This window comes from Dasypus novemcinctus, chromosome 8 (assembly GCF_030445035.2).
Source record: "Dasypus novemcinctus isolate mDasNov1 chromosome 8, mDasNov1.1.hap2, whole genome shotgun sequence".
Lineage (NCBI taxonomy): Eukaryota > Metazoa > Chordata > Mammalia > Cingulata > Dasypodidae > Dasypus > Dasypus novemcinctus.
Window position 1 is genome coordinate 55,364,992 of NC_080680.1, and position 25,180 is coordinate 55,390,171.

The window sequence follows — 25,180 nt, forward strand, 5'->3', positions numbered from 1 at the left end:
TAGCCAGCTGAATTTACTGATCAGTAGCTGAAGTTGGTCCCCAACCATCTCTTCCTCTGCCATTTTTGGAAAATGGAGCTTCCAATTCTAGCCACGGAAGAGTTTCTGAAGTGGCTTGTGCGGCCAGTGGAGGATGGACCATGGCCTCCACAGCATGGAGTGTTCTACTTATGAATCTTCTCTGAAGATGGGCTGTCTCCTCCTTTCATTCTTTCAAGGATGCTGCAGGATGCTCTTCTGGTCTCCTGGAGCTCCCAAACAGATGCTTTAGATAGCTCTGGGGACTACTAACTGCCCTGTGGGAAGACTGACTCAAGGAGCTCCTTACTCTGCCACTATTCTGCTGGTTGTCCTCCATAGCTTTTAAAGATTTTTTCTTTACTTACTGAAATTTGGTAATTGGATTAATTACCCTCTTATAAGGCTATTAAAAGGTTTAAATTAGGGAATTACAGGATAAAGTATGATTTTTAAATCCCCAGCTTAATAGATAAGAGTTTTAAGCTAAGCTTATATTTTCTTTTTTGTTACACCAGCCTTTTTCCCATTCATCCTCCTTTTCCTTATCTGAGAAGGAATCCATAGGATCCCATGCCTATAGGTGGCTAATAACTTCTGGACCTGGACTCGAGGCAGCCTGCCACCCCTAGCCCAAGCACATCTACAAACCAAGGCTTCTAACTGATCATTAACTTGGTGCAGCCGATCAGTTAAAGAATCTTGCATCTTTGCCTGTGCCAGATACATGTCCCTTTTTAACTTTAACTCTTCTTCTAAATGGCATACAGAGGCCTTTGCCAATTATTCTGCCTCAGTAGCCATCTGCAAGACTCCTAATAGGGGCCATGCTATAGCGGCTGCTATCCGGCAGTCCCTCTTTTTCTTATTTAAGTGCAGCTACTCCAGTATACCTGCTAGAGTTTTCAAGGTTTCTCTGTACTCTCTCGGCAGTCCCCACTCATCTAGGAGGGCGGCCACCCCTCCTCACATGCTCGTTGTAGGCCACCCCAGGATTTCCTTGTGGATTCTCCCTTCCCTGAGCTCATGCCTGCTACTGCTCACAGTCCTTCCGTCTCCTGGCTAGTGGCTCACCAATGGTTACAACCCAGCTCCTGAACGGCTTGGAACTGCAGCTGCAAGACCAGAGGATGCACTTGGCACAGTGTCAGGTATAAACTTTATGGGGACTTCAGGACAGGAGAGGATCTTCAGGAGCAGCAGGCCAAAGAATGAAAGTAGCACTTCACAAAGAGGCAGGGAAATGGTAGGCAATATAAAGGGTCTCAGAACAAAGACCTTTCATACAAGTTACATAAATGGGTTCTGGTGAGGTTATTGTAGGAAGGAAGTGTACAGCCTGGAGAAAATTGTAGTCTACCATACCATCTATATGTTGTTTCCCTGTGGGGAGGCCTGTTATATTTTAACTTGTGGCCAGGAGCTTGCAAGCGGTTTCCTGTTGCATGCTGCATTTCCTGTAGAAAGGGGGAGCCAAGGCCTGGGACACCCCCTAACCCCCACAATATGAAAATATTTAGTCAATATTTAGGCATCATTTGCAAAACAAAACAAAATTCACCATCAGCCTCATAAAACAAAGCGTTTTTAATATTGCCAAATTATTAAAATGATAAAATGGTAAAATGAATACCTGTAATAAAATTTCAGTGCCTCAATATCCCCCTATGATCATTCTTCAAGGGACATTTTCTAAGGAGAATGAGTTAACATAGGGAAAAAAATGGCTTCATAGGAGACACTCAATAAATATAACTTTTTTCCCTATCCTAATCTCCTTACCCCTTTTCCTGATAGAGGCCAAATTAAAGAGAATTCTTCAAATTTAACCAGGAATCCTGAAAAGTAAAATTACAATTTAGTAAATTTGCCAAAATTGACAGTTCAGTGATGGCGGTATAATCTCAATGTATTCTCAACTCTTTCAAATTACATCTATATATTATTATCTAACTTTGGCTTATTTTATCAGTTTATACTCTACTTCATTAAGCCTCAAGTTTTAAGGACTATCATTTAAAAGTGACCTCCATTTAGAGCATCATGTGTACTACTGAATACCGAACATATCATCTGTTATTTCTCCTTTAGGTAATAAGCCACCATCACTTAGGGGGAAGAAAATTTGCCCTGTGGGAGATGTAGACCTTGACGTCCCTTGAATGTTTTTTGTTTCTTATAGTAGTTTACTGCTTACGTTCTCTGTTACTTTTTTCAAATTACAAAATAATATACCAGTAAGTAGTATTCCTTGAACACAATGGTCAGCATCCATCACCCAAAATGTCTATAGGTAAAAAGATCTCTATACTCTTACTACTCAAAGTATGGTCCATATATCAGCAGTGTTGGTATATATTAGTTATTTATGCTGCATAATAAATAGCCTCAAATTTAGCAACTTAAAACAACAAACATTAATTAACTCACAGCTTCTGTGAGTCAGGAATCTGGACACAGATTAGCTGAGTGCCTCTGGCTCAGGATCTCTCATAAGGCTGCATCAAGGTGTTAGTTGGAGACTGCAATCATCTCAAGGATCAATTCAGAGAGGATCTACTTTCATGGTCACTCATGTGGTTGTTAGCAGGCATAGGCCCTTGTCGGCTGTTGTCTAGAGACATTGGTTCCTTGCTACATGGATCTCTTCATAGGGCAGCTCATAGCATGGCAGATGGCTTCTCTCAGCAAGAAAGAGAGAATGCCTAACACAGAAGCCACAGCTTTTGTGTAATGTTTTCTCAGAAGCAACATCCCATTCCTGTGTCATATTCTATTTGTTAAAATAAATTCCTAGACCTAGCCCATGCTCAAGGGGAGGGAATTATGTAAGGATGTGAATCCCAGAGGACTGGGATCATTGGGAGTTATTTTAGAGGCTGATAATTATAACTGGCATCAGCTGGGAATAAGTTAGAAATGCAGAATCATGGAACTAGTGAACAGAATCTGAGGTTGAACAAATTCTGAGGTGATCCATATGTACATGAAAGTTCGAGAAGTAATGCTGTGGGAAGTAAGGCCCATGCACTTTACAGTGTTGCAAAGGCTGCTTCCTCACTTAATTTTGCTCGCTATTGGATGGTACTTTCTAACAGGTGCAAATGATCAAGTTTTCTTACAATTCAGTACTCCTTTATCAACAAATAGGAAAGCAGTTAAAATTTCTGAAGCACTCCTGGGCTGCAGATATTAAGATTAGAAAGAAAGTTGTGGGAATGAGGGAGAAGGGGATGCATAAGCTTTCCCTTAGGTGGACTGTGAGAAACAGATTGAATGACAGCATCAAGAAATGACCGAAATAAAAGATTAACCATTTTGGTGGGGGGAGGGGTGTCTGGGGCCATAAGAAAAATGGAACTACCATCCTACTGACTCAATACCCTTAAGGGAATTGCTGAATAACTCTGTATTACAAAGCCGATTGTTTATAATGATGACCCTTTTCTGTGTTCTGCTTACCAAAATAGAGAAAGTACAGCACATTTTAGAGATATTTCTATCAACATTATTGTAAAAAAAACGTAAATCCTCAAAAATAGTTCAGATATCTTAAATATTCCCTTTCCCATTATATTTTATGTCTCAATGATGAAGGAAGAATAATCAATATTCAGGATTTGAAATTTTTCTATAAATGACACTAATAATTTTGGTATAAATATTTTCTCATTTACCTCAAATTCTAATTAGTGGAAAAGATGGGAAGCAGATGTGGCTCAAGCAGTTGGGTGCCCACCTACCACATGGGAGGTCCTGGATTCAGTTCCCAGTACTCCCTAAAGAAGATGAGCAAGATGGCAAGATGACATGGCAAACTGATGCAACAAGATGACACAGCGAGTGATGCAATGAAGAGACACAGCGAGGAAACATAAAGAGAGACACAACAATCAGGGAGCTGAGGTGGCTCACGTGATTGGGTGCTTACCTCCCACATAGTAGGTCCTGGGTTCAGTTCCCTGTGCCTCCTAAAAAGAAGACAAACAAAGAGCAAACTGCAAGCCCAAACAATTGGGGGTGGGGATGAGGGGGTAAGAAAAAACACCTTAAATAAAGAAGATAACATTACATTCAGCTTTTAATAATACGCAGAAAAATAAAAAGAGGGGAAAAGAAAAGTTCTCTGAACTACTTATTTTACACTGTACCTTCAGTTGTGTATTAGAGCCAACTCCTACTGGGGTATGCACTCTTTGTTAAATTTTAAAGAATTTTGTGCACAGGTTGTTAATCACAACCATTATTAAAACTTAAAGTATGTACACTTACAAATTAAATTATATTTTTAAAATAATAAGTATTCAAAACTCACCACTTTCTAAATATTTTGCTACCTGTTATTATTACTTACATTCTTGAGATTATTTATATCTTTTTTTTTTTTATCTCAGGGAGGAGAATACAATATAATGGTGTGCTACAACTATGTGTCTTTTCCCAATTCTACATTTACGACCCCACATATGACATCATGTTGTTAACTTGACTTTGGCCACTGTAGGAGAACTTACACCATAGAAATTGAAAAACACTGTCCATCAGAATTTGATTTTTTTGTTTTTGATTGTCTAGATTTTAAAAAGTGAAGGAGAAAATGTTAATAATGCAAATTAAACTTTAAAATGTGTGTGTCTTTAGTTGTTACATTGTCAGTAGCACAAAAAATGAGGACATATTCTTCAAGTATTCTGAAATGATTAAGCAGTTCAACATAGAAGTTGCTCACATCATTGGCAAAACTAGTAAAGTTCCTACATAAATAGTACTGAAGCTGAAAAAGTTTTCAGTTTTGTGAATATATTAATAATTTGTACTAGAGTGATAAATAATTTACCAATGAATCAAAAACCAGAATTGATTAAAATAAATTTGTTCAAGAAAAGAAGGAGATTGGAACCAACTCTATTTACCAAATATGGTTGAACTCTTGTGGATATGAGTTCAATCAAAACAACAACAAAAGCATTCTGTGAGCATCAATTAAATATATGTAATTTACAATACAAGGTATGTATATTTCATTATTTATAAATTGTGCGCTACACATTTTTTATTCGTACACTTTATATTAAATACACACCCAGATTTTTCCCAGGGAGCAGGTTGCTAAATATTTACCAGCACACTGCCCTGTACCCTTCTTCCCTTCTGGTGTCAGCATTGCCACTATACATCACAGAGGGATGGATTATCATAGACTACTCTTCATATAAAAATACTATTTTCTGTTCTAAATTGGAAAAACTGACATGCAAAGCATTTATTACAAACTAATGGGAACAATTCTCTGGTCTGTGAGTGTAAGCTTTTTTGCTGTAGGCCCAAAACCTGAAAGAAGTCTATATTTTGTTAAATCATTGCAAATAAATCTGACTTTGGGGATTTACAATCTCTTGCATTTGCCAAAATTACTCTTGGCATTTGCATATTAAAAGCATCCCAAGGGGTAGGTTTCTCCTTTCAGAGGGCAAGTGGGGCTTGTAGGTTTGCTATCTACCTAAGCTGATTCTCAATCTGACCCTCCTTGAGAGACCAACTACAATGAGGATGGGATCTGTTTCCTTGCTCTTTTGGATCCTTTGTACTGTTTTGGTTCAGAAACTTCCAAAAGATGAAAAGCCTGGACCAGGAGGCTACCAGTCATTCAAAAACAATCTAATGCCAATCTTGCTCAAGCTCTTCCAAAAAAATTGCATAGGAAAGAATGCTACCAATTTCATTCTATGAAACCAAAATCATCCTAACACCAAAACCAGATAGAAAATACAGGTCAAATCTCTAGTGAATACAGATGCAAAAATCCTCAAGAAAATACCTGCAGGAGAAATGGACTTGGCCCAGTGGTTAGGGCGTCCATCTACCACATGGGAGGTCCGGTTCAAACCCCGGGCCTCCTTGACCCGTGTGGAGCTGGCCCATGCTCAGTGCTGATGCGCACAAGGAGTGTCCTGCCACGCAGGGGTGTCCCCCACGAAGGGGAGCCCCACGCGCAAGGAGTACGCCCCGTAAGGAGAGCTGCCCAGCATGAAAGAGAGTGCAGCCTGCCCAGGAATGGCGCCGCCCACACTTCCCATGCCGCTGACAACAGAAGCGGACAAAGAAACAAGACGCAGCAAATAGACACAGAGAACAGACAACCGGGGGAGGGGGAGAAATTAAATAATAAATAAAAGTAAATCTTAAAAAAAAAAAAAAAAAAAGAAAATACCTGCAAACTGAATCCAAAACCACACTGGATTAATTATACTACAATCAAATGGGTTTTATCCCAGGTATGCAAGCATGATTCAACACACACAAAAAAAATCAATTAATGTAATAAGCAAAATTAATGAATTGAAGAAGAAAAATCACATGACCCTCTCAATTGATGCAGAAAAGGAATTTGACAAAATACAAAACCCTTTCTTGATTAAAAAAAACACCCCAAAAGATAGGAATAGAAAGAAGCTTTCTCAATATGGTAAAGTGCTTATATGAAAAACCCACTGTACTCAATGATGAAAGACTGAAACTCTCCCACTGAAATCAGGAACCAAGACAAGGATGCCCACTGTCACCACTCTTACTGAATATTGTGCTAGACGCTCTCCATAGAGCAATTAGATTAGATAAAGAAATAAAAGGCACACAGATAGGAAAGGAAGAAGTAAAACTTTCACTATTCGCTGATAATGTGATCCTATATCTAGAAAGTCCTGAAAAAATCAACAACAAAGCTACTAAAAATAATAGATTATTTTGGCAAAGTTGCAGGATATGAGATTAATACACAAAATCAATAATTTCTATACACTATGATGTGCAATCTGAGGAGGAAATCAGAAAAAAATCCATTTTTAATAGCACTAAATATATCAAACATTTAGGAATAAACTTAATTAACATCAAGGACCTGTATTCAGAAAATTACAAAAAATTGCTAAAAGAAACCAAGGATGACTTAAATAAATGGAATGACATTTGGTGTTCATGGATTGGAAGACTAAATATCATTAAGATGTTAATTCGATCCAAACTGATTTATAGCTTCAATGCAATCCCAATAAAGATCCCAACCCTTTTTTTTTTTCAGAAATAGAAAAGCCAATAATCACAATTTTTTTTTAAAGGTAAGGGACCCTGAATAACCAAAAATGTCCAAAAAAGACTCTCACTTCCTGACCTTGAAGTATATTACTTAGCTACAGTGGGAAAAGCAACATGCTACTGGCATAAAGACAGAGAGATTGACCAATGGAACCAAATTGAGAGCTCAGAATAGACCCTCACATCCACAGTCAAGTGATTTTTGACAAGGCTGTCAAGCCCACCCAGCTGGGCCAGAACAGTCTATTCAACATATGGTGCTGGGAGAACTGGATATCCATATCCAAAAGAAAGAAAAAGGACCTCTATCTCATAATTTATACAAAAATTAACTCAAAATGGATTAGGAACCTAAATATAAAAGTGACAACTATAAAACTCCTAGAAGAAAACATAGAAAAACATCTTCAAGATCTTGTGGTAGGTGGTAGTTTCTTAAACCTTACTCCCAAAGCACATGCAACAAAAGAAAAAATAAATGGGAATGGAGGGGCCTCAAGCTCTTGGGCACTTTCCTCTCATATGGGAGGTCCTGAATTCAGTACCCAGTGCCTTCTAAAAAAAAGAAGACAAGCACAAAATGAACAGATACAGAGAACAGACAGCAAGCACAAACAACAAATAAATAAATAAATAAATAAATAAATAAATAAATAAATAAATCTTAAAAAAAAAAAGAAAGAATAGATAAATGAGATCTCCTCAGAATTGAATGTGAAAAAAAAATATGCACCTCAAAGGACTTTGTCATAAGGGTTAAAAGGCAGCCAACTCAATGGGAGAAAATATTTGGCAACCACATGTCCAATAAGGGTTTAATATTCATGATATATAAAGAGATCATACAACTCAGCAATAAAAAGATAAACTACGTTTTTAAAAAATGGGCCAATGACTTGGAAAGACAATTGTCCAGGAAGTATATGTAGTTCAATCAAGAGATTGAGCACCTGCTTCCCATGTACAACGTCCTGGGTTCAATCCCTGGTACCTCCTTAAAAAAAAAAATTGTCCAAAGAAGAAATACAAATGGCAAAGAAACACATGAAAAAATGTTCAACATCACTACTGATTAGGGAAATGCAAATTAAAACTATAACAAGATATCATTTCACACTTACTAGACTAACCAGTATTAAAAAGTCAGAAAATTGTAAATGTGGAGAGGATATGAAGAGTTAAGAATGCTTATTCACTGTTGGTGGGAATGTAGACTGGTACAGCCACTGTGGAGGACTGTTTGGCAGTTCCTAAAGAAGTAGAATGCAGATTTGCCATGTGACCCAGCAATACCACTGCTAGGTATATACCCAGAAGAACTGAGAGCGGTGCCATAAACAGATTTCTGCACACCGATGTTCATAGCAGCATTATTCATGACAGCCAAAAGTTGGAAATGACACCTGATAAATGGATAAACATTTTGTGATCTATACATACAAAGGAATAATCAGCTGTTAAGAAGAAATGAAGTCATGAAGCCTATGACAACATGGATGAACCTGGAGGACATTATGTTGAGTGAAGTAAGCCAGTTACAAAGGGACAAATGCTGTATGATTGTGCTATTATGAGCTAAATATATTTTGTAAACTCAGGAATTAATAATTAGAATCTAGGTCACCAGAAATTAGAATGAGGGTAGAGAATAGAAAGCTTTTGTTTAACCTGTGCAGAATTGTTTAAAAGGTTGCTTGTAAATCTTTGGAAATGAGTAAAAGTGGTAAGAGCACATCACCATGTCTGTGACTAGCAGAGCTGCTACTGGGTATGACAGTTGTTGAAAGGGAAAGCCTGAGTTCATGTATATTACTAGAAGGAAAGCTAAAAAATGTAACATGGGACTGTATAACAATGTAACCTCATCTAAAATACAAATATGGGTGATATTGCATAAATAAGATTGTTTTTACAAAATATAAATACAAATAAACTATAAAAAAGGAAAAACAATAGCAGTAATATATGGCAGGTGAAGCATAGAGAGATGAGAGGTGATGAGTTTTGGTTTTTTTGTGTGTTTTTATTTTTTTGGTATCATTATTATTATTAGTGGAATAATGAAAATGCTCAGAAATGATTGAAGTGATGTATGCACAGCAATGTGATTATACTGAATATCATTGATTGCACAGTTTGGATGGATACCTTATTAATATGCACCAATGACACTGATTTGTTAAAAAATAAAATTATATAAATAAAATTAAAAAGTTACTGTAAAAAAAGCACTCAGGGAAACCATTTTCACTATATTAGTATACAGGAAAGGAATTGGCATCTTAGGCATCTAAGCTTGATTGAACCTAGAGCCAGATGGAATGAACCTGGAAAAGCTTCATGCCGGAATTTGGGGAACAGAGACTCATCAGCAGAAACTGTGCTGAACTTACAGGCAAGCCTGGTGGCAGGAATTTTTGATTAAGATTCAGAGGAGTCATGGGTGCCCCTTTCAAATAAGCCAGACGCAGCTTTCTAATTTATCAAAACAACATCAGTCAGTCAGCTGTGCTGATGACAGTGTTTTTATGTACCTAATTTAGTCTTTGGGGAAATTACTCTTCTATAAGGTTTTGGGAAAAGAGTGAACTATTTTAGTTATTGTTCCATTCCACTTATAAACAGCATAAATGGAGAAAGACAAAGCTCACTGATATAAAAATGGAATCCTCTATTACCCAATTTCATTCTAAACTGTGAACTGGCTGAGAAAGTGGAGAACTTTGGCAGAGCAGCATTGATTTGTAAATGACTGCCGGCTTTTCTCCTGAAACGTTCCAAACCAAAACATTCTGCAGAAATGTACAATGTCGGGAAATGGACTTGGCCCAGTGGTTAGGGCATCCGTCTACCACATGGGAGGTCTGCGGTTCAAACCCCGGACCTCCTTGACCCGTGTGGAGTTGGCCCATGCGCAGTGCTGATGCGCGCAAGGAGTGCCCTGCCACGCAGGGGTGTCCCCCGCGTAGGGGAGCCCACGCGCAAAGAGTGCGCCCCGTAAGGAGAGCCGCCCAGCGTGAAAGAAAGTGCAGCCTGCCCAGGAATGGCACCGCCCACACTTCCCGTGCAGTTGACGACAACAGAAGCGGCCAAAGAAACAAGACGCAGCAAAACAGACACAGAAAACAGACAACGGGGGGAGGGGGAGGAATTAAATAAATAAATAAATAAATCCTTTAAAAAAAGAAAAAAGAAATGTACAATGTCTTCTGCCCCTGCAAAGAGACAACAATGTGCTTATGGATTCTTCGGGTAAACAGAACAGTGCTTTATAAATATAGCTGTTAACAAAACTGCCTGGAATTTAAGGATGCGTAGGCAGAAAAACTTCTGTAATAATCAAATTGAAAATGTGGTTAATTTGGACTTACGGTGGTTATGCAAGGGGAACATGAAAAATTGGTGGAAAAACAACACTTCAGTAGCTTTATAAAAATGCTTTGATTTAGTATATGCAGATGCCCTTAAAATGCTCTTAGGTATATTTGGAAATACCCTATGGCTGTAAAAGAGGACTTGCCAAAGCTGAACACTCTTCCAACAATTATAAATCTGAATAAATGCTGGGTTTTTTTCCTAATTAGAAACTAGAGAAAAAGTATCACATTGATGGGTAACTATAATGTCTTTTCCTTTGTTTTTCTTTCCTCGTGTATGTGTTTATGCACTTGCAAGATAGTTTTCCCCCTTCTAATTCATATTTCAGCTTGCTTGGCATTTGGGAATTATCTCATGGAGACTGTGGATTTTACAGTAGGAATGCATTAGTGGGAGATGGCCTGCTTTTATCTTGTTGGTAGATGGTCATAAATAAAAGGATAAAAATATTGAGGGAGGACTTTGGGAGAGATATGAGTGCATGGTGCTCTCCAAGCTCTCAGTATGACAAGATATAGTGAAAAATGTCCCTAGTTGGAAAATACATTCAACTGCTTGTGTGAGCATTTCAGTAAATAAATAGATGCATTAAAGTTGATATTCACGTTTGTCTTGGAGCAGAACACAAATATGATTTTTGTTTAAACACAAATGATGAGAGCAAAAATTACCATACAATTTCTGATAAGGTAATTAAAATTCACTTAGAGCTCAAACTTCTGGCTTTTGCCATGAGTTTCTACCAGCTAAATCTTTTGCTGGAGCTTTTGTGCAGCAAAATTGATTACACTCTCTTCCCTGTAGCCTGCCTATTTTCTCATAGCAGAAACAATTTAGTAATCAAACTATCACAGGCATGTCAATGAATCAGAGAATATGTTAGAATGGAAGGAAATCATGAGAGTATCTGATCCATAACATCTTCTTACCAAATAACATCTTAAATGAAACCCCAATCCAAAAGCAAAGTAATAGGTTTTTCCCTCATTTGAATTAAATCTTCATTATTGGGCAGAAATTAGTCTTTGTTCACAGAACTGCTCTTCCACCTCCACTGAGTCCTCTGGTCCAGTGGAGCACAGAATAAAAACACATTATTTCTCCTTATACACATGGAAATCAAGGTCCTGTGAGGTCCTGTGTGCCAAGCCACTCTGTCCACATCACATAGGCAGATGGAGACAGTGGCAGACCAGAACCTTGTACTATGTTCCTGAATTATCACCAGAGAAACTTGTTTAGTAACTCTCTGATTAATAGAAAATTCAACCATATTCTTCCTTTCTGAATTTCATTGTAGCAAATAATAACCTTCATATTCTCTTGTATTAAAGTGACTATTTCTGGAAGAAAATGTAGATCTGGAAAAGTTTATGATTTGGAATATTTTCACTTTCTAGATCCCTCATTTCAAGGTCTACCATAGACCAAGTTCATTACCTGTCAGAAACTGACACAAAATTTCAGATTCTAACTAGATTACCAAAACCCTGTTATGCCAAAATCTTGAAGCATGAGAGACAGGTTAGGTGTGAAGGATGAACTACATAGCACTAACTGTCAGGACCAGAATGGAAGGGAAGAGGAAAAGAGAAAAAGACACCCACATCTCTTTGAATCAGTCGGTCCAAACCCATTTCTTTTGGAAAATGTCCTCCTTGTTTGTTCCTTTGGTTCAATTCATTCCACCAAATGTTTACAGAACACCTGTGCTGTGCTAGTACCAAGTTATCACCTCTGAACAAACAGAACAATGTTTAGAGTGTGACTCATACCTTGAAGTCCACTTCCTTTTAGAGATACTATCTCATAATTTGTAAATTTAAGCTAGGAATAACCTTGCGCCAGTTACTCAGTATTTGGATTCTGTGCGTGAATGGAAATGGAATTGCATGATGCGAATTCATCAATACTGGAATGCTCTCTCCTGAAACGTCCCTTTCCTTCCTTTGAAGTCACCTATTACTGATCTAAAGCAAACCTTAAGAGAGAGATATTCCTGACAGTTGAATCTGAAGCAAAACTGGTAATTCAGTCGTTTGCCTAATAGTAATTGAGCACCTACTATGTGCCAGATACTCTTCTAGATTTTGAGCTTAGAGTGGTGAAAAGGACAGACTAAGTCTTCTGCATTCTGCCACACTTAAATTGGGAGGCAGAAAACAATAAATAAAAAATAAGCAAAATAATTTCAAGTAGTCGTAAATGTGATAAAGGAAGCAAAATCTATGAAAATGCAGCATAATACTAGGCATGGGGATTGGATACCATGGCTGATCAGCAAGGGCATGTCCAAGGAGGGGATATTTAATCTCAGATATGTGGAACGGTCTCCCAACTCTGCAAGTATCCATGGAGAAAAGTCACTGGACCTTATTTCAGTATTATTTTCATGTTGGGGCATAACTATTCTCTTCTTAATTGATGGCTAGACTTCATAAAAATTGAAATGAGTAACAGTGAGGAAGGGTGGGGCAGCTGCTGGAGACAGAAGCAATATTGTAATTTAGTTCCTTGGTGAATTGCTCATACTTTCAACGTTCATCAGTAGTATAACCGCTCCTTAATTCTAGGAGATTGCAGTGTGAGGCAACAGGGCCCACAGATTGCCCTCTGCGCTGTTCACTTGGAGCTTTGGTCTGGTGTTCCTGGTAATGGACCAGTAGCCGTGTGAACTGGCTGGGCCGGCGCTCCCACAGTGGGAAGCTGTTTACTCTGTAACTGTGAGGACATAGGGTTAGGCACAGTTAAACATGTAATCATTATCTGCCAGATCAGCTTGCTGTAGCTGACGTGATTTCATTTCCCCCCCAACAGTGGTTCAATAGCCTGTGAATGTTTTGCCTTTAGAAGGAAAAGATTTTTTTTTTAATTTAAATGAATCATTTCATGGTCAAAGAAAGCTTTGTTTATTTCATGCATATACTCCCATTTTACTCTTATTGCTCAATACAGTTGAATAAATTTCATTGCTGCAGCTACTGTGTAACTCAGACAAAAATTAACGACAAAAAATGTATATGTATGTTTTAACCCTCAAGTGATATATTTCCTGAGAACACATGTATTATTTCTGTTTTAAAAGAGCTGAATTTTCACTGATCCTAAAACTTTGATTATTTCTAATAAGATATGGAAGAAATATATAATATGATTTCTTTCTTTAAGGAATTTACAGCTTAGTTGAAGAAAAAGCTAAAAGACACAGTAATAGGTAGCAATATAAGGCAGTACAAAATTAAGATATATTGTAAGATGCAAACTGCAAGGAACATAGGAATTAAGTGGGCCAGAGGAGGCTGGAGTCAGCAAGTAGTGCTTGATGGAAGATATAGGACTTGAAAAATGTGGAGGCTTTAGAGAGGAAGAAAGTGAAACATTTCAGGTAACATTCAGGGTAACATTCCCAGAGCTAGGCAGGGGAGGAGCATCTTCATGGGACAGGATGGGGATGTGAGCAGAGTCAACTGTGGATCTTCTGGGAAGCTGTTGGCAAATGGTCACATTCATACTACACTACACTTCCAACGCACAAAGCAGGTTTTATCAGCTACAGATGCCCAACCAAAAAAATTTGCAAGACTTTGTCAAGAGTGTCTTGAAGTTTTGTGGGGGGTGTAAGTGAGTTTGACCTTAATGAAGGCCAGAAAGTCTCCTTCTCAAACCCAAAGTCATCGCAAGGTCATTGAGATGATGGCACATACAGAGAAGTGTCTCGACACTTATTAAGTTCACATCCGTCTGTTCATGTACTTCTCAGAAAGAAATGATTTTCACTGTTACCTTCTTTGCAATTTATTTTTGGTGTTTTCTCAGAGACAATAAGGAAGTCACCCAAGTTATTTTACTATCCTAGCAAATCTAAAACGTTTTTAATTGAACTTTATTCTTTTTATCTTAGTATTTTTATGTTTTTAAAATATCTAATCTTACATCTACTGGAGTCATTAGTAGAAATCCCATCTCTCCTAATGTTTGTTCATCATAAAGTTTACCTTCAGTTATGGATTAACTCCTAACCAGGACACATTTTTACAATATGAACGCATACTTTTGAAGACAATAGGCTCAATGTTTGAGTCACTGAAGACTGAGTGCCTTTGATAATTCTAGAAACCCACATATCTGAATTAGCCATGGATTTTAAAGAAAGAATTAGCATAGCCCATCTTCTTGGGTTAAGGTTCCACGGGAAGGAACAGGAATCCATGTTTAAATCATAATGAGTGTGACTAGGACTTCTAGTGGTCAAACATGTCCCTGACTCCCAGTCCAGGGACTAGAATATTTACAGGAATCAAATCTCTTCAATTATAAACAAGGGCAATCATGAGAGTTTTTACCCACTCCACGATTACCACCTGAATATTAGTAAATGTTCCCATTGAAATTTAGCACCTATGAAGAGATTCTACTCCATGGCTGTGGAAGCAGATTTGAATTATCCAGGTATGTAGTCCTGGAAGGCACTTAGGGAAGTTCTAGAACCTTTCCAGAGTCTCATATCCAATTTTGACTGGAAGTACCCCTGACATAACTGAAGAAACTAATCATATACGCAGAAATATCTGTACACTTCATCTTGTAAGTTGGATCAGACTAGTGTATTAGCACCCTTTTGGGCTCAGAGTGGTAGAAGGTCAAAGGGAATAATAGAGCAATAAGAGCAATTTGGTTCTTTTTTCCTAAAAATAAAAGCAATCATCACTATGCCAACATAATCATAAAAAGTGTGCAGTCCTTTTCTGTACACTTAACTCTTGTCCACAGATTTCAATTTTCTCATAAGTAAAATGGGGATAAAAATAATAATACCAATGGTTTTAGATTTTGTTAGTGAATGTCAAGCTTTTATAATGATACCTGGCATACTATCCAGTCAAGAAATAGTAGCTGCTATAAAGATGATGATTCTTTAATTTCTACATCTTCCACTTCTTCCCAGTGCTCAGCATTCACATTCATAAACTTTTAATCTGGCCAGAGAAAGAATAAGTTTTTAGGTAGAAAACTTGACATTCAATGTATTTCCAGGCAGCTTGGTTACGGACAGGGATGCAGTGGGATATTTATCATCCTCTTTAAAGCGTGATGCATTTGGCAAGAAGTGAATTCTTTGATTATGTTTCATTCCATTAGTTAGTGATTGTCATAAAGATTCAGAGATCAAGTGCACCTCTGTTTTATTCTGTGAATTTCAAATAGTGGACTGCAGCAGACAGGATCCAAATGAATTTTGATTCTTTCAAGAATGTTGACTAACTGATACATCTTTCCTCTCTCCCCCTTCTCCACAGGTTAACCTCAGAGCCACAGATGTAAAGCTTATGCGCCAGTTGCTCGTCATCAATGAGAACATTGAGTCCATCAAATGGATGATTGAAGAAAAGGCCACCATTACCAGCCGAGGCAGCAGTCTCAGTGGAAGTCTGTGTAGTTTACTGGAGAGTCAGAGCACCTCCTTACGTGGCAGCTACAATAGTCTACACAACGGCAGTGATGGGCTGGATGGCATCTCTGTGGGGAGCTATCTGGACACTTTGGCAGATGATGTCCCAGGTCATCAAACCCCCTCAGACCTGGACCAATTCAGTGACAGCTCCATAATAGAAGACTCACAGACACTGCACAAGCATCCCAAATTGGATTCTGAGTACTACTGCTTTGGCTAATGACTCAGTTTTTTTGCATGGGACTGGTGTGCAATTAATTTGTTATCCTTCTTCTCTGCTGCTATATTTTTGGTGTGATTTTTAAAATATATATGTGAAGCAGCCTTTTTAAAAGAAGCTTATTTTGAATCTGCTTAATGTTATTTCTTTTGGCCCTAATAATTCTCATCAGGACTGTTTTCTTTTCCACCCTTACATCTCTATTTTTATTTATTACAATGATTTTTCTCCCTTCTCTTACAGAGGCACAAGTAGGTCAGGGGAAAAGAATAAGCAATAATTAATTTTTTGCTTTTGTTTTCAGAGCAAGGGGTCAGGGATTACAAGAAAAACTTTGCTAAATTTTACAATAAACCAAAGTCTGATAATAGTTAATTTTGTAGCTTGTGTTCTTAAATAATTCAAAGTTTCATATTCCAGAAGATACTGAAGTATATTACTGCTGTATATTAAGCTCAACAAAGTGCTTGAAGGAAATTGAAGTATCATTTCTAGGCCACAACTTACTTGGATAGAGAAAATCAATGCTACTCTTAGTCATTCACATCTAACATAGAAGTCATTTGGAGGTCCTTAATTATACTGTATACAGTTTTTTCATCTCAATTCCATTTCTGCACTAAACAGTTTAAAATATGGATCAAAAAGTCTTCCTATTTATAATTGACAAATGTTGGTACTCAACGAGTAATTCCAAAATTTCCTTTCTTATTAGTTACTACACATTTGTCAAATTGTTTCCAGGACATATTATTTAATTGTCAATTAAAATCTACCAAGGCCTTTATTTTGCATTAGTCCCTTTCTATAAATTGTTTGATTGAATCCTCATGGCAACACTCTAATGCTGTGGTCACCATTTTAAAGTTGAGGAACAGAGGCCCTTAGAAGGAAGGAACTGGGTCAAATCTTCCAGGTAAGTTTTGAAGCTGGGATTTCAACTCTGTATCTGTCTGATTCTTAACAGTAATATTCAATAGCCCCTTTGTTACCTATTGAAGTTAAATTTAATGTTGATGAGAAGGCAAATTTAAGACCTGACAAAACAAAACAAAAAACAGTAACCAAGCATTTTCCCTCCAATCAATTGAATTCTGGGTTGAGTCCGTTATTAAGAATGTCTGGAGTCACTTTTATGCCTCTAGGTGAAGTTAGGAGTTGGCCACAGAATATTCCTAATATATTTTCCACTTTCTGCTTACTTTTACTTTCAATTTAGTTAAGACTGGATGATTGGTTATTTTGTTTGGTTTTGAGATGGAATTAAGCCAAGTAATTTTTTTTAACCACCAATTGTTTACCAGATTATAACACAAGAGCATGCATTATGACCTAGTAGAGAAAACATTCTTACAACCAAGACGATGAATTTCTAGCAGATAACTACAGCATTGCAAGGAGAACATCCCCGACAAGAGCAGTGTGGGTAGACAGCAAGAGACTGGGAAGCATTAAAGGAAAATTCTGACTCTTCCAAACCCTAAATTTGCCTAGAATGAGCCATGCAAGTGAAAAATGATTTCTCAGATCCAAGAGTCAGGTAGTGAATTAAGATTGTGAATTCTACCTGTTACCATATTTTACAACTTCCTTTTCTAAACAGCCTCCTCTGCTTTTTGTCCATCCCATGCCCTCTATAAATTTCTAATCCTATATTTCACATGTAAAAAGGAAATGCATAAATTGAGAGAAGGTGTGGAGTAGGTTTCACCTATACATTGTATTTAAGTGAACCTGTAATGAACATTGACAGAATACTTGAAGAAAAATTTTATTGGCTCTATGAATTTTTATTTGTTACTTTTCATATTTATTCCAATTTTTTTGCAAGATAGCAAATGTAGGTTCTATGATTTAATTATATGGAGTCATATATCAACCAACGGTGTTTCAATCTTTGATTTTTACTCAGATAAGGGAAATAGTCAATTAAATAACACTAATTTCTAACATATTCATTGGTCTCAAGAGAATGAAACATATCAGTGTCTCACTTGCAGTTAAGGAATCCCCATAACTAATCTCTGACCTGGAATATTTGACTGATATTTGATCTCTGTGAGCATCATGAGGAAAGGGGGTAAAAAATTAAAGTAAAAATATCCTTCAAACTATATTACCTCTGTGGAGTTGTGTTTTCCAAGAGAAAATGGAACAAACACTTGAAAATGTGGAAGTGGCTTAAAACTTGAGTAACGAGCTAGTACAATGTTTTGGAGCCTGATAGAGAAACCTTGGATTGCCTTGAATGTACTGTTAGTAGAAATCTGGATGTTAATGACTACTACAGAGAACTCAGAAGGAAATGAGGATCACAGTAAAGAAAACCTATCTTGTCTAAGAGACTAAGTCATTTTAAACTGCTGGTAGAAATACACTGTTGGTGAGCGTTTTGAGAGAAATGAAAGAATACGTTATTGGAAACTGGAAGAAAATTTAGATGAATTGTTACTGGATTTTGTTTAGGTTCTTTGACTATGCTGGAGAAATGAATTTCAAGAGCATGTCAGGTGAGTAAGGCCAGTAATTTAGTCTAGTAGGGAGAGAAGAGAAATAGGAGAAAATAACAGATCAGGAGTCTCAGGTAGAGAGGAAGCGGGTGAAAAGTGATAAAGCGGGCTGATTTACAGGCTATGATTCCCCATTATAGGTTATAAATGCCCAGGTTTTACTTCAGTAGTGATCTAAGTGGGAGAGAAGGCAGCTGGAGTCTGGGTTCAGAGGCAAGAGTGAAGAAGAGAGCAAGAGAGAGCTCATTCAGGCCTTGTGCCAGGTTTTGGAACTATTAATTATCCCACCCCTTTGCTAATGGCAGGGGAGGAGTTCCAGCTGTTTACTGCTTTGATTGCTTATCTCCCCCATCAATCTCCCCTGAAGATGCAATTATAAAGTCCTTAGGGAATATTAGGCTTCTTCTGGCTTCGGGAGGAATTCTTCCTCTGAGTGGCAGAATTTTGGGGAGGGTCTTCCAGCAGCCATCATGAGGTGGCTGATGTCCACATGGACTTCTTGCCAGGTTTCAGATTCATCTATTATTTCCCTATCTTACTAGCCTGCTTCAGAATTGCATCCTACAGTTATGTGGAAAGCAGAATTGTAAGTGATGAACTTGGATATTTAGCTGAGATTTCCAAGCAAAGAGTCGAAGGTGTAGCTTGGTTTCTTCCTGCTGCTTGTCATAAGATACAAGAAGAAAGAGAAAAATTGAGGGACGAACTTAATTAAAAAGTAACCAGGACTTGAATTGGGAAGTTCTCAGCCTGTTCAGATTGGAAAAGACACTAACAGGATATTCACAGTCAGGAAGGATGGTCTGGAAAGAAAGCCAAGGGTGTGTCTGCATGACCTTTTCACTAATGCCTCAGAAGGACAAAAGGTTAGAATATTCAGTCACAGACAGCGAGAGTTCTCTTTGAAGAGATTAAGCATATGACTCATGGATCCCTTCAGCCATTTCGGCAGAAGCCAAAAGTAGGGCTAGGATTATCTAGGAAAGATGTAGGAAGGAGCCTCTTGTCTAATGGAGTGAACTTCTGTGACATATTCAGGAAAGCCACAGGGTGTTTGACATTTTCATACTAGCAGAAACAGTCTCAGCTTGGACTGAAAGGGACAGAGATCCAAATGAAAGAGCGCTCCAAAATTCTGTAGATAGGAAGCAGACTGATAAAACTATTCAACTGCAAACAGACAGCACTTGATGAAAATGGAAGTTTGACTCTGAGGATGGAGCCTCAAGCCACAGAGTGCAGTTCAGCCTGGAAGGCAGAACTGAGAACTAGAGGATTATTCCCAGGCCTTGAAACCGGATGGAATTTGCCCTGCTGATTTCAAAATTGTTTGGGACTAGCAACTCCTTTTTCCTCTCCTTTTCTCCTTTTTTGAATGGGAACACCTTTAATTTATCCTTGCCTGCCCCACCATTGCATTTTGGGAGCAGATGACTTATTCCTTGAGTTTCACAGGCCCCCACATGGAGAGGAATTGTGCTTCAGAATGGATTATACCCAGATATCACCAATATGTGATTTAGATGATTTAAACTGATGAGATTTTTGGGCTTAGAGCTGATGCAGTAATGTGTTGAGACTTTTGGAGATGTGTTTTTCATGTAAGATAGACATGAATCTTTGGGGGCCAGAGAGCAGACTATGATATATTAATGACCCTAATGAAGTCCACCTCCTAATCCCAGAAGCATATTTATGTGTTACCTTATGATACTTTCATAAACACAGTAGCCTCTGCCTAAGTCTTTCTCTGCTCTGATTCTGTGCATTTTACTGTAAAAAGAGAAAGTAAAGATACCCACCCAGACAAGGAGTTGTGGACTAAATTATAGGAAAGAGAGTACATTATGATTTAGGTCAGATGCCCACAATTTTACAAATCATGTTCTATGGCTATTCATGTGGAGCCAAACTCATTCTTCATGAACTCATAAATGAACGTGACAAATGCTGTGACTACACCTGGACTCCTAATAGCAAAGGGAAACCAGCAGAAGCCTCCACTCTGGTAGGAAGCCCTAAAAGTTGTGTCTTCCTGGAAAGTACAGTATGCTTTGCAGACTTGCACCAGAGTACACAGACTGGTCAGGAGTGTGCTCTGTGACCTTTTCCCCAGCACTCGGATTAGAGGGAGTGCAGTCATCCTTTGAAACTGGGTATTTTAATTTCCACAGGGTAATAACTTTCCAGCATTTGCTTAGGACTTTAGTAATTCTAATGCTCATTAAGAGTTATCTGTTATCGTCAGGAGTTTGCTATTATATTTAATGGCCACATGTTTGAAGAGCTACTGAGCATTAAATCCATCTTCTTGACTGCCTAAATGGATGTCATGAAAGTATTTACAATCATTAGTTTCAAAAAAGAACATTTCATAACCAGTAAGAATGCCTCCTTTTCTCCCTATTTTAAATCTCACCTGAGCCCCAGCTCATAAAACAAAAATTTTCTAAAATATTCATATTCACTGATGTTGAAAAGTCTTGGCTCTTGCTCACTTGGAGCTTATAATCTAAGGAGGAATGAAAGCAAACAGGCAATTACAAATATAGTGTAATCATTGCTGAATAAGAAGTATGGTCTAATGAGGAAAGAGATATTCCAGATTACTGCAAAATCATCAAAATAAATCACTACAAAATTTCAAAAGCATATTTAGGAAGTTTTATTTTATTCATTATTTCATTATTAAAAGAGATATCTTATAATTAAGTTATTGCTGCCTAAATCTTACTCACCGGCATTAAATTGTGTTTTAATTCTGGACCATTGTAAGAGAACTATTTAAGATACGGCAAAGAAATTGGTTGTTTTAGGCTTATCGTTGGCTCTCTTGTTAGCAGAGCATTTACCTGTTACTGTTCCAGAGAGATGAGTTTATTGAGGTGAATCAGTGTAAATTCAAAAGGAAATGAAAATATCTATGTCTTTAATTAATACCACATATTGAATATACGATATTACAGGACATGGAATTGAGAGCAGCTTACATTGCTGGGGAGCCTCAAGACCTCACGTACAGTAGAAAATCGTTGTTACTTACATCCTTGGTAAATCTCTCTTATTCATGTTTATAGAGGGATTTTTAAGGTCAAAGGGTAATATTTTTTAATACCTAAAGACTCAGAAGAAAAGAGAATGCTTACACCCTTTTCTTTGAGCAGCCTTAACAGCCTCCGACGCACCCTCTTACACATGATCTTTCAATCTTCTACCCCACACAATTGATCAAAACTTGAACATCTCCAGAGCCAGATTATTCACTTCTTTTTTGGAACACATGCAGGCAGTCTTTATTGTCAGGCCATGGGAACTGTGTAAATAAGTGTTTGCTTGCTGCTAGGACAAGTATATCAGGAAGAAGCAGCATGTAACTAGGAGGTAATGATCATTCAAGGCTTTTAAATCTCCCTTTTCCCTTTTGTGGAACTCTCTTCTTCCAGGAGACTTGCTTCCCTAATATGTCCCATTTCTGAATGCACACACATACATGGACCTTGTAGCTTCTGAGGGAAGAAATGGCTCTTTTTATAAATTTAACATTCCCATGCTGGTCAGTACTAGGATTCACAATGTACTCTACGTTCCTCTGTCTAAACTCTGTAATTGTAATTGCTTAACAATCATATATATACACATATATATTCTTTTTTGAGTTAAAAGTGAATTTATCTTAATTATAATATGGGAGAAAAAGTAATCATCAGAACGACCATTTGTTTCAAATTTGAATGAAATTTAAAATACTTGCAAATGCCATTGCCATAAAATTGTACTCACAAATATCTTAGGAATTTCCTTAGAAATTAAAATATGGTAGCTATTATGCTTCCTATGTGTTAAGCGTATACCCAACTACTGGCCTTTCTGTGGTTTATCAAGTCATCTTTATAACAACATTATAACAACAGTGGGAGACAGAATTATAAGTTGATATTTTTCTTTTTAGTAAAGAAATCTAGGATCGACAAGTCTAAACAAATTACTCAACTAAAGGCCAGATATAAGATTCTAAAATTAAGATTTTCATATTTCAAAACTTCTCCTACAGCATGAGGATTATAGTACAGAAATATTGTACTTGACTAAAACTATGTCTTCTAAGCCTAAATATAGCAGGAGAAGATTCATCTGCATGTATTTTATCTATAGCCAACATCCTTTTGTTAAGGTCACATATTGTGTTATCTGGTTTGGAAGTCTTAAATTCAGTTCTGCATAGCAGTAGGAAGATTTCCCAGGGTAAACGTGGAAATGAGAAAGAGGTCTGATCAAGGGTGAGAGGAGGAAGTAGACAGGATTGGATTTTATACAGTGCTTGAATTCCTTGCACAGCAGTATACAGTTTCTATTTCTTGGCATGAATTTTATTGACTAGTGCATCGACTTTAGGCTATTTCTGAGTTTTCACAGTTGTCATTGGAAAATTTAGTAGAGCATTCCTATTAAATGCTAACCAACACTCTATTTCAAATCTTCTCAGCTATCATTGTGGATTACTTTTGTGTAACATGCTTAACCAAAGGCCTGGTCAAGCAAAGCAGTGCTGGGATAGTATCACATCTATATATATTTATGAGTGCTAAAATTCCAAACATTGTCCAAAGTTGGCATTCCTTCAAGTCGTTATCATCATGTGCAGGGCCTGTTTGTCTAATGTGGGAGGAAGAATTTTCAGAGCCTGCATTATTTCATTCTTTACTAATGAAAGATCATGTTCCAATGGGGAAACACATACATTCTTGATGATTTTAGATTATTCTCAGAGTAATTTACTACAATAACTTTTACATCAGTCCAAGCCACCTATAAATCAAATATAGTTCTAGCCATCAACTCTGCATTTTTCTCATCTCAAGCAAAGGGATACATGTAACGAGTCAGATGATCCTTTACTCCTTCATTGCTGATGTATTCCAGCTTCTTGTCATTTTGCCTTCCTCTCAAAGCATTATCCTTGTGATTATCATTGAGGAGTCTATGCAAACTTGGTAGTGGTGGCTTCTTCAAGCAATTTCTGAAAATTTTTTCCATCATAAAAGGTGGACTGAAGTAATAATATTCTGTTGGACCCTTAAAGTTCTGATTTTTCTCAAAACAGGATTTTCTGGTGTTAGTCTTGTCAGGGATGCTAGATAACTTCTAGAAACAAACTATTATTTTACAAATAAGGAAAATGAGGCCCTTTTTGGGTTACTTGTACTGTATGATAGACAGTGTTGCCAAGTTATCTTTCTAAATTATGCTTTGGAAAATGATCTCACCCATACTTGTGGTAAAGAGTGAATAGCCCAGGTTTTTCAACATAAAACAAACAAAACAAAAATAATGAATTTTATTTAAAATACAAATAATTTAATATAAAAAGGAAGAAAGAGAAGCCATTACATAGTTTACATGGTCATTCCCCCACAATTAGAGGGGTGGTATAAAGTGTAAAGCATCTGATTTTAGAGTGTCTTTGTTCTGCCAATTATTACTAGATAAATGAATTCAGAATAAGTGACTTTACTTCTTTATGGCTCTATTTCCTCACTTGTAAAATGGGCATAATAAAACCTGTCCATAGAATTATTGGAAAATTAATTACTACTTGGAAAGTGCTTGGAATACAATTATCACAAGGAAATGCTTAGTAAATTGTATTATTACAATTACGATAAATATTTGAGTAAGTAAAGAAAAATGTCTTATAACTAAGAAAAAAGAAATTAACACTGGTTTAACAGAGTGTTGTCTGACCAGTTCAATAACCTGTTCCAACTGTTTTCTCCCTGTATAAAGATTTCAGAATCTAAATATATTTGCAGACACCCTTGTAGCTAGGATGACCACAGGACAAAGTTTTGGTCAACAAGCTGTGAGCAGAAACCTGGCAGGGGCTCTGGAAAGCCTTTTGCTGACTTTGAGCTGTTTATATAAACCATTCCTGAACTCAGAATATTTTGAGTTTCTCACATCCTTATTTCCTATGGCAGTTGTAAAACTCTTGCAGGAAAAGGCATTAAAAGTGCAACTTGCATTTTAAGACTATTAGAACACAGTGCCAGCAGTGAATTAAACAAAATGAACACAGTTGTTTTGCTCCTGTCTTCAGGGTCACCAGGATACAGCTAATGAATCTGGATTGTTTTTGTTTGTTTTGTTTTTTTAAGCAAATAAGTATTTACCTCTCCAATACAAGTCAGGTCTTCAGAATGATGAGAAGGTACTAAATTCAGGTTCCATTTTCTCAGATGTAGTTTCTGAAAGCCAACCAAAATGCAGAGAATTCCTTAGACTTCAAGGCTTTCTCAAGTATTATTAATTTGATATCTCAAATTTCACTTGGACCTACATTTTTTAAATGAAGAAAAATATTTATATAATGAGTCATTTTCTTTCTCTAGATCTCCTACAGATGTAACACCAGATAAATGGTGATGACTTGCAATGATAGATCTATTATAAACTGGAAAAATGATAACTAATATAAGTTAGAGTAGAGTTAAAAATGAAGCTATACTTGAG

The 25,180-nt window shown here is 37.2% G+C and overlaps 1 protein-coding gene across 1 annotated transcript in view; it reads left to right on the plus strand.

The window, feature by feature from the left end:
* Positions 1-16,530, plus strand: part of LURAP1L (leucine rich adaptor protein 1 like) — a 53,479-nt gene extending 36,949 nt beyond the window's left edge. Inside the window, exon 2 of the mRNA XM_004464119.5 lies at positions 15,786-16,530. Coding sequence (XP_004464176.1) covers positions 15,786-16,160 — 375 coding nt within the window. The 3' untranslated portion in view covers positions 16,161-16,530. The remainder of the gene's footprint in view (positions 1-15,785) is intronic.
* Positions 16,531-25,180: the final 8,650 nt, after the last annotated feature.